This window comes from Cavia porcellus, unplaced genomic scaffold, assembly GCF_034190915.1.
Source record: "Cavia porcellus strain 051 isolate PalLab524CR breed Dunkin Hartley unplaced genomic scaffold, mCavPor4.1 scaffold_9, whole genome shotgun sequence".
Lineage (NCBI taxonomy): Eukaryota > Metazoa > Chordata > Mammalia > Rodentia > Caviidae > Cavia > Cavia porcellus.
The window spans coordinates 33598236-33608982 of record NW_026947492.1 but is presented as its reverse complement, the minus strand read 5'-3'; the positions used below and the strand labels follow the sequence as shown (position 1 = coordinate 33608982).

Sequence of the window (10747 nt, the reverse complement as noted above, 5' to 3'; positions counted from 1 at the left end):
GAAGATGCAGGGAGAGCTTGGGCCAGAGGATGTTTCATGTTTAGTATAATTCTGGGTCACACTGATGAATAATAAGATGGTGGAGCTTCTACCTTGTACATGTGGTGAGAAGGCGAGGCACACCTGAACAACCTAAGATATGGGGTGATTTTTTTGGTCTTATTTACCTTACGATATGTCTTCTTTTGCTATAGAAAAAGTGCTCTTAAACACAAATAATTTCACCATAAAATAAGTTTTACTTATTTTTAAATATAACATTTATTGACATATACCAACTGGGTGTTGCCTGAAGACAGTTACACATGAGAAAGACCAAGTCATGTCACAAAGGAATTTATCCTCAGAAGGAGGGAGGGCAAGAACCTGAGCAGGAGTGAAATCAGTGCGGAATGGAGTGCAGGAAGAGTGTGTATTCATTCTGTTTGGGTGACACTGATGCAGAATCCAGTGGATGAGTGAATGGATATTTTTCTTTAAGTTTCTATCTCTTTCTGTAATTACTTCTCTTTCCTGTTAAGAAAAAAAAAATCTGACATGGTATAAAATACACAAAAACATCTTATGATCATATAGACACATCTTATGATCATATAGAACATTTTGCCCATGATATGTATAATCTGTCATTTTCGCAGCCCAGATTTCTGAGCTGAGGACACAGATTCTGAAGAACCACTTCCAAAGGCTAAAAAAGAATCCTGCACAAAGCGTGATCCTGGGTCAGAAGCCTTTGCATTGGTCTCTTCAGTTTCACTGCTTGTGTAACCCTGAATATATTATCGTACTCCTTAACCTCTTTAAGCATTAGGTTACTAGTCTATAAATGAGGATAATGTGGACAATAATGTCTCACTGCATTGTTGTTAGGTTAAGTGAGTTAATTCATGTGCAGTTCTTGGTACATTATAAGTACTGGTACATTTTAGCTATTATTTTTATTATTCTGAATATAGCACAGGGAATATTGAGTCCATCACTAATAGTTTTTTGAATCTGTATTTTTTGCCATTTTATTATTTTTTTTTAGCATTATTGGGGATTCAGGGACTCATTCATGCGAGGCAAGTGTCATATTACTTTTGGATTAATGAATTCCCTAAATATATAACTTACTTAATCAAATCTTACTTCCATTTGTCCAGTGGATTCTTCTTTCCAATTTAGCCTAAGGGTGCCTCTTTCTGTAACACTTCAGGATTTAAAACTCTAGTCAGGCTGGCAGAGGCCTGGGGAGAGCTAGCCGGGGAGAACCAGCGAGGAAGTCGTGCATCCCCTTGGTCCCCGCACCCCACTGGTAAGCACCTGGGTGCAACCCAGGCTGAGATGATAATAGCTGAGGTAGGGAAGCAACCTGCCATTTGTGTTGTTTGATTGACTTTTCAAGCCTGGAGCTGGTACTATGAGCAATTAGTTAGAGGATAACAATATGCAGGATAGTAACAATTGTGGATTTCCTACTGTCCTGTCACAGTCTTGTTTCATTTTTATTGTTTTGTTTTATTCCTTTAAAAATAAATTTTAAAATGTCCATTTTTTTTTCTCTCAAATGTAATTGCATTGCCTCAGATCTTTCTTAATCCTTTTGTATTTTTCTCAAGATTCTAATGTAGTTTTTTGAAATGTATACCGATTTGTATTTCTTTGAAGTTAGTCAGAAGTAGTATTTCAGAGAGGCTTTAACGGACAAAGATAAAAATTTCTATTCTCATCTCTGTCTATAAACTAAATGTGAAACTTAAAACAAACAAATATAGAGCAGAGCATGAGATGTTTATAAGCTTAATGACCAGAGATAACAGCAGTGGCTGTCCATAGTTAACTGCTTTCCCGACATGTATATGCAACAGAAAAACTTGGGTCACTTTTAATCACCAGGGGCTGAATCCCTGGGCATGGACAGTGATGGAGATGGGGTTCTGTTCCTGTAGTGCATTCCTAGAACGGAACACTCTCCTAAAGGAACCGAGCTGATCAAGTAAGAACAGTGCCATTCACATAATTTCATCGTGTTATTGAAACTTAAAATGAGTATAACTTTGTACTCATAAAATAGTCTCATTAAATTGAGTATCTAGGGTCTCATTTGTTTCCTCTGTAGGGTTTTTGATGTAAGTTTCTGTGTGGTTTTCCAGGAAAATACCCACTTCCCAGCAGCTCTCAAACCCATTCAAAGAGAAGATGTGAAATCTCCTTTAGCTGAAATCATAAATACTACCATATAATTCCTGAATGCCTTCAACATCATCCTGGGCAAGTCTGAAGCTTTTCAAATCTCCATTTCCATATGTTGGATACATCACAGCGTTAGGGTCAGCAGAGTGACCCAAACCCAGAGAATGGCCGAATTCATGGGTTGCGGCATACAGGAAGTTAATTCCTACAACCAGAGAAGTGACAGATAGTGACTATTGAAATAACTGTGAAAATACTTATAAAATAATATACAATGTAATAAAAATAAAAGCAACTATAAGGATATCTAACTCTTCATCTATTGTAGTTTATTCTGGGCCTTCAAAAGTATGAGAAATTAGGAGAATCAAAGTAGTAGTGATTTAATGTTAAACACTCCTTCCATTTATTAAAATATGGGGGGTTTTTGGTCAATTTTTTCTTGTATATTACTCAAGCAGTAGTATTGTGGAAAACAAAAGCTTTAAATCACTAAGATCTGATTTATAACATAGTTCCATTACTTGATTAGCTAGATAATACTGGTCAAACTGATTGATATTGCTAACTCTTAGCTCTTTTTTCTTCTTTTCTCTTTTTGAGACAGAGGTTCCTACTGCAGTTCAGGCTGGCCTTGAACTCACTTTGTAGCCCAAGCTGGCCTCAAACCTGCAGCAGTCCTCCTGCTTCAGCCTCCCGAGTGCTAGGATCACAGGCATGCCTGGTCTTAGATCCTTCTCTGTTACATAATTTCTACCAAACAGAATTTCCCAATATCTGGAAAATAATGGCTAGTCAATAAATGATTATGTATACTCAAAGATTTTAAGGAAAGAGACAATATGGTAACTACTTTTATGTCGGGATAATCTTGTGGTGAAACGCTATTTTGCTTAAATGGTTATGTTTTGATCTACGCTGATTTGCTGTTATGCCCTCTTTTATCTCAGTCTCCATTTTATTATTTACTTTTTTTATCCTTTTAATTAAGGGAAAAATAAATTTAAAAATAGCAGGATATATTATAGTAACGCACTTTGACTTTCCATTATCTTGATTTAAAGCCCTGTATTGCTCTCACCATCTTGTTTTGACTGATGTTCCTCTATTCTGTTTTGCTTGATAGTACCAGGTTCGAAAGTTTAGGCAACAGCTGTGAAGATAGTGGGATTCATTATGACGCCCATTCTGGTTGACTATTATCTACTTTTGAAGACCTATAATGTCTCCAATGTTTTGGTTTTGTTGGTTTTGTTCTTTACTGTTTTGTTCAATTTTATTATAACTAATGATATAGGCAATTCTATTAGAGATAGCGGGAGGCATTATGGTAACCATTGTTGATCACCTAGTATTATGCTTTTACATTATCTATTACGTCCACCCTTTTGATTTGACTGACTGTTCTGTTATGTCACATTTGGTTCTACTCTCTTCCAAAAAAGTAATAAGAACTGTGGGAGCAACAAAACCCAAAATGTGTAATTGTCATTGTACAAAAGAGAGGAAAAGAAAGTGCTCTAAATGATATAACTGCATGTATATTTAATTGTGTAAGATAGATAATGATATTACTGAGTTTTGTTGGATCATTGAACAGAACTGTTTGCAGTCTCACTGTTGGAATGTCCACTTTATAAGCTTTAATTTTGTAACTTGAACAATTATTTCTAAGATGACAAAATGTAATCCATTAACTAGTGATTTCCTACTGTTTATTTCTTTCTGTAAATCTGTATAACTTGTACCCTTTCTCTGCTTTTTTTTTCTTTTTCTCCTTAAATAAAATTTAAAAAAATAAATGATTATGACTTCAAATGTCAGGAGACAGTTAGTGTTGAGAAAACTAAGACTGAAAGGCAAAATATCCTGGAAATTCTGGGCTTTGTTTTGATTTTTAGTATAAAACAGTATAAATACACACACACACACACACACATATATCTCATATATATGTTGTGGTAAAAGTATATGTGAATATATAAATACAAAATATATCACAGTAAAGGACACATTGTCATAATTCCCCTGGAAATACTGCCCTCACTTCGAGCCTTACTTGTCTCACTGTTCCTGCTGCTTTTCTGAAAGTACACTTTCGTCAGTGTCTTCCTGAGCTGCGATAGAACATGTGGCTGTCGTATGCTATCCAACAGAAAGGCAGGCTTTTTACTTTATTACTCACACCGTAGAGTGTGTCTAGCGTGTCCTCATCCATCTCATTCATTGGATTTGGCCCCGAGTAACTTCTGTTTTTTTCCCAAACTCAAAATGACATGCAAAGTGGAAGCTTTGATTTGATCCAGAACATTGAGGCAGCTACCATAGCTCAACTAAACGCGCTCATGAGAGTGGCGAGAAGGATGGGTAAGTGTACTGGGTCGAGGGAGAGTATTATGAGGGGCATTGATGGGAAAGTGCCATCCAATGTGATAAATTTAAAGAATGTGGACATCCATGTATTTTTCAATCACATCCTGTATTTTTAAAGAAGTTTGTTTTGCCTCCTTCATGCACGTGGAAAGGCTTTGTAAGTAACTGGGAAACTGTGAGCTTATGGTTTTTAGAAGTCACCAGAATCTCGATTGTATTGTGCCGGGATGAAGGAAAAAGCTACGTTTAATCTACTTTGAGTGGGAAATGGAAATGAAGAATGTATGCCAGGTGTGAAAAGGAGGCAGCATCTCTGCATCACAGAGGTTTCGTTACTTGGTTCCCTTTGCCAAACACAGGTACTATTTTCTCTTTTGAATCCAGGTAATAGCTATTTTTAAAAAATGTATTTTATCCAGTTAGGATTATTTATGCCATAAATAATATTTATGCTGGCATAAATCTCTGTACTCCATTAATTGAGATAGTCCTATTAAATAGAGAGGATAATTTGTAGTTCTTGTTCATTGTGTTCTTTTGTTTCACAGGTCTGTACATCTTTTGCCTTTGGCTTTTGTGGATTCAAATACTAATTTGAAAACAGAATAAATTACATAATTACTTAATAAAAGAAGTACAGACTAGTGAAGAGAAAATTTAATATTGTCAATGAAGCACTACCATGGTGTTTCATAAGTCAAAGACAAAAACATTTCAGCTCTGTGTTGCTTATAATCTTCTGCTTTGTAAAGTATACACATGATGGGTCAGGAACTGTTTTTTAAACAATAGTGAATAATCTAAGAATTATATATAATTCTGAAATATTACAGTTAGAGTCTCTTCTTTCTTTTCCATTTGACACATTTATTTTTGGGAAATATGAAGAAAGAACAATAATTTGTTGAATTATTAATGTATTGCAAATACTGTGCTAAGCACTGTGTCAGCCATTGTCTCCTTTAATTTAAACAATACTTTGGACTATTACTATTCTCACTTCACAGAGGGAATTGAGACTCAGAGAAGTTAAATGACTTTCCTGGGGGCACACAGAAAGTAGCTGGTAGAGATGCAGCAAACTGAACTCAGTGCTGCTTGACTATCTATAGCCTGAGCGTTCATCTTCTGTATTTATAACAAATATATTAATTAAGGTTACAGCATTTAAAGCACGTAGTGCCATGGTTGGCACTTAAAGTCTTGGTAATTACAAATTAAAGGAATAGAATTAGCATGAGTTTGGGATTTTAAAAAGGATGCATAGTGGAATAGACAATGGAATGCTCTACCTCGATGGCTGCCATCAGTCCAGAATTCATCCTTGTCAAAGTGCGCATCTCCTCCTAAGCCTGGCCCTGGTGGGAAGGCATGAGCCAGTACATTTCCTGGTCCATCAAACGGGTTGAAGTCACCATGAGCTGCAAGAAAATGGGACAATTTTTTGTAATGACTCTGTTTTTCTGTAGTTATTCCATCTTTTTACTTTATTTACTTACTACTTATTATTAGTATTTTTGCTTTTTCAATTCTTTTTAACTTTGTGTGGTACTAAGATTAGAAAGAACAACTGTGTCTAAGCATTATTGATACCAGTAGCCAGTTGCAAATAAAGGGTAGTTTGGCTGCCTATTTTGTTTCATTAGAACCAGTACTCATGACTGATGACTGCCATTTATTGAAGACTTAACTGCTTTGAGGACTTAAAATGCACTGTATCTAACTGGATTTGTTTGTTAAAGTTGATCATTTTGTTTGATCAGTGGGAAAGAGAATTATCAGTAGTGCTTTTGAGCAAGTAATGTGTATACCGTTTCACGTATCTTTTTCTTAAAAATTAGCTTATTGCTTTTGAGCATAGTAGATGCCTCTTACAGAACCATACTCAAGGTGTCTTACAGTGGATTTTAATAGTCCTTTTATTTGCAATGTAGAAGTCTTTATCTTTAGATTGGTATCAGGTTGTATTCAGCTTACCTAATTCTTGAAAGTCTTGAGGTGCTGTATTCATGCTTTCCACAGCATGTTTTTCAGTGTTGCTAATACTATGGAGTCAAGTTCAAGTTTTGAACTTGAAATTCATAGTACCCAGGCAGTTCAGCATTAGAATAAAACACAATGGAAAACATTTACCTGCTAAATTCGTACCATGAAACCTTATCAGTTAAGAGCAGCTTGTGTATTTATGATGTATAGCTACAAGTTCCTTAATATAAAGTCTCTATTTTCTTCCTGCATGAAAGACATTAGCAATAGGCCACGAGAGTCTATCCCATCTCTTGGAAGTTATTTGAAGTTTCAGGAGCTATAACCCCCTCTCTTACTTCAATGTTGATATTAGCTAATTTAATGTAGAATTTATAGTGATTAATTCTACAAAATAGGAGCTGGAAAAATTTTTTAATAAAGGATCAAATAATCAGTAGTTCAAGCTTTGTGGACTTGAGGGACTCTCACAACTGTAGCCCATCTGAAAGTGATCATAAGACAATGGGTAAGTGAAGGAACATGGCTGTGTTCCATGAAATTTTATTTTCAAAAACTTACGGTGACCTGGTTTTGGGTCATGAGTCATAGTTTACCAATTGCTCCAATAAAAAGAGGCTCTAATTTAACAAATTAGAAAAATTGTAATAACTTTACTATGTATAATATTTCTTTCTCTCTATATATATCATTAACGAGGGTTTTCTTTGGCAGTGCTGGGGACTGAAACCAGGGTTCTGTGCATGATAAACACATGTTCTGATACTGGGGTATACCCGCAGCCCCTATGAAAGGTGATAAGTTTTCAGAAGAGAACAGCACTGACTTAAACAACAAACAGAGCACACAGGCTTAGCTTTCAGGAGTCATCCTTACCTCCTCTTGCAAAGCGAATCTCTATATCAGCTGTTCCAAATTGAATTCTACGGAAGTTCAGCGGGATCTCCTTGCTCCACAGGTTTAAAGCTTTTGCCACTATTTCATCCACTTTGCTATGTGGTAAGTCTGAAGTATATGATACAATTCTAGTAGTGAACAAGAAAACAATAGTTATTCTTCTAGTAACAGGGCTTTATTGTCTTGGTGAATTAACCAGAGCAAAACTAACTTGTATGTGACCACTTTGGATGACCATTTTGGCTTATTTGCGAATAGGGAATATTCTGCAACATCCGGCACTCCACATCTGGGCTTCTGCATTATTTCTATGATACGAGAGTTTAACTTTCCAGTTATGGGAAGGTGAAAGAACTTTTCCATTTCCTTGAGTTTGTCTGTGAAACGATTGGCATCCTTTGTTTTTGAGTCAAGATGATAAAATCTCGTGAGATAATCCTATTAAAAAGAAAACAAATAATCCATAGTTCCCGCCATCTTTTAACCCAGAAGTCTATACATATTTTACCTCTGGCACTCGTGGCTTCAAATACTGAAGACAGGATCATTACATAGTCACTTAATAAAATAAGTATGCACTAGTGAAGAGAAAATTTAATGAAGCGCTCTTTCTGTCTCTGTACCAGGGATCGAACTCATAACCTCGTGCTTCACAGGCAGACACTTATGCTGCTGCTGAGCTAAATCTCCAGCCCAGTTTCTGTTTTTTACCCATTAACTTTTTTTTGAGGAGAAACACTCCACGTTCTTTTCAGAGTCTGGATTTGTTCTTAGAACAATCAGGAAGAGTCTTCCAGTGCATCTTCCAAAGTTTCCTCAGGGCCCCTTGGCTGTGAGGAGATCTGAAGTCCACCATCCCATGGAAGATCTCGCTGAGCTCTGGTCTAGCTAAGGGTTAAAGAGTCTTAACACTTTAGTGTGGGAAAGGACACGGAGAGATTGTTAGCTGAATTAGTTTGAACTGTCTAGGTGAAGAAATCACAGCTTGTAGCCTCTAAATGATTTGCTGGGGTTCGTATATGAAGTTAGTAGAACTCGTTCTGAATTTCCTGACTTTTTTTTTCCTTCTCTCTGAATTTTCCAACTGCAGTCCTTTTTAACCCTTACATCCCCAGTAAAACCTCTTGTGGAGGTGGCAGAATAAAACACATCTTCCCACACCTATTCCATGCACAAATGAGTCCTTGGGAATTTCTTAGATTTTCTCAGTACCTAGAGATAAGAATGGGAACCTAACAGTTAGAATATATAAAAATAAGTTGAGAAATAATAACTGTTACAAAACCATAAGAACATTTTAAAGCCACATACTCATGTTAGCTAAGTACATATTTATTTCAACCATCCTGTGAAGCAGCTATGGTATTGCTACTTCTGTTTTCTAGATAAAGAAATATGACTCAAAGAAGTGAAATAACTTACACAAGGTCACCCCCAAAATGCTTGTATTTTGTTTCTAAAGTCATTTTACTGGAAAAATGTATAGGCTTATATAGTGCATAAGTATATTGTTGAAATGATTTAAACATTGTCCCACTAATTTCTAGTCAGCATTGAGGTAGTTAGTAGTGATTATCTGAGAACCTGTCAGAACTATGTATTTTACATAAATAATCCTATTAATATTATGTCATCTCTACTTGTTACCAATTATTTTGTTTCATTCGATACAACAAATACTGTCCATCTATGACAATTACAAATTGATTTCTTATTTAAAAACAAAGAACTGATTTTATCCCTTCCAGAGTCACAGACTTTACAAACAAATGCAATAAATGTCTCTGTATTCTTGAGATTAATTTTCCTGTTTTTCACCAAGCGTAACTAACCTCTTTCTAGCTATTGGCAACCTGCATACTAAGTAAAGGTGTTCAGTACTTTTGCCAATGTACTCCTACTGGAGAACTAATTGGTTATATAAAAATCATTGTTTTGGATGTACGAAAGTTGAATACTGGTAATTTCATATAGTTTAATCTAGTAGAACACTGAATCTTTTAAAAATCCATGTTAATGTGACATAAAACTTAATTTTCTTTATGCTTAAAGCTTAAATTTATACATAATACTTAAGAGTAATCATCCTTTGCTCTACAAAATAATGTTTTGCTTATTAGATCATTTATTAATTAACATATTGGAAAAAATAAAAACACTATTTTTTAGCTGGAAAAACACCCTTGATTCTCTTCTCTACCACTTAGAATTTCTTCCTTGCTTTCCTCTGGATAGAGTTAAAGAGTAAATGACATAGTATATATAAAAGTACTTTATAATCAGTAAGTATTAGCATACATGTTAGTTTGTACTATCATGTTGTTCACTAGAATAATCCTGTATGGTATAGAACACATATTATGTCTACTGAACACATGAGAAAACAAATCCAGAAATTAAGTTTTTGCCTAGCATCATTGGCTTGTGGCAGAGCGGTAACTTCCACCCATAGTTTCTGACTTCCTATCCTTTCAGCATGAATAGTTCTCATCTTAAGAGCTCACATTCTATGCACTTTATGAAAAGAATTTCAAGTTACAATAAATAATAAGACAACCTCCATTTATTGTGCACAAACAATGTTCATGTAGAGTGTTAAACGCTTTTAACACCCCCATTTGGTGACACCATTTTTAGCTCCAACTTTCAAATTGGAAAACTGAAGACTGGAGATGCTTAAAGAGATCCCTAAAGCCTGCTCTGGGTGGCTACTTGATGAAAACCAATTGCCTTTATAAGCAGAAACATTGCTGACAGGAAAATTCACTGCAAGAGCAACATGGAAGGAGAAAATAATCGAAAAACACAATTTTAATGCTGACCGTGAGGCCATTGACCTCCAGGTGAGCGATCTGTGACCTACCTGTGCCTGTTCCCACTGCACCTCCCTGGTGCCTGTCGCCTCCTGGGGCAGCGGCAGGGCCAGGCCACTGGGCAGCAGTGTGGCCCACAGCAGGATGAGTGGCACAGCTGCCATCGGGCCACAGCTCTTCTAGACCTAGACTGGCTTGAAGTTTAGTGCTAGAAGCTGCAGAAATTTATAGCTTCTCAGTCCCGATTGTACTCGGGATTAGGTGACTCATGAGTGTTTTCTTTCTTTTTAGAAAGAATGTTTTACTTTTCATTAACAACAATGAGGAAGTTGTGTCCCTTATTGGCAAGAAGCACACAAGGTATTTATCTTTCAAAGGATTTTTTTTTTCTGTCTGCTGTTTGACTCAATAATGTTTATTTGTCGGAGTCAAATTGTTATCATATAAGTATTTTCACTTTAAAAGTTTTGCAAGGTATCATTCAGGACTTTATTTTGTTAGGT

General features: G+C 35.9%; 1 protein-coding gene across 1 annotated transcript; it reads right to left on the bottom strand.

Annotated features, from left to right (window-relative positions):
• Positions 1-216: 216 nt before the first annotated feature.
• On the bottom strand, positions 217-10493 carry Mmp7 (matrix metallopeptidase 7). Its single transcript, XM_063256161.1, has 6 exons — positions 10295-10493; positions 7643-7869; positions 7411-7559; positions 5841-5969; positions 2219-2380; positions 217-513 (listed from the first exon to the last, which is right to left on the bottom strand). Exons 1-6 carry the CDS (start codon positions 10406-10408, stop codon positions 485-487), a joined length of 810 nt encoding a protein of 269 aa, XP_063112231.1. The 5' UTR covers positions 10409-10493; the 3' UTR covers positions 217-484.
• Positions 10494-10747: the final 254 nt, after the last annotated feature.

What these genes read in the sequence shown, in the direction of transcription:
- Mmp7 (XM_063256161.1), bottom strand. Translation starts at nt 10,408, where the DNA reads ATGGCAGCTGTGCCACTCATCCTGCTGTGGGCCACACTGCTGCCCAGT. An exon ending in TCCAAAGTGGTCACATACAA is followed by an intron (nt 7,560 to 7,642) that starts GTTAGTTTTGCT and finishes GTTCACTACTAG; the next exon opens with AATTGTATCATATACTTCAG. An exon ending in GATTCGCTTTGCAAGAGGAG is followed by an intron (nt 5,970 to 7,410) that starts GTAAGGATGACT and finishes ATTTTCTTGCAG; the next exon opens with CTCATGGTGACTTCAACCCG.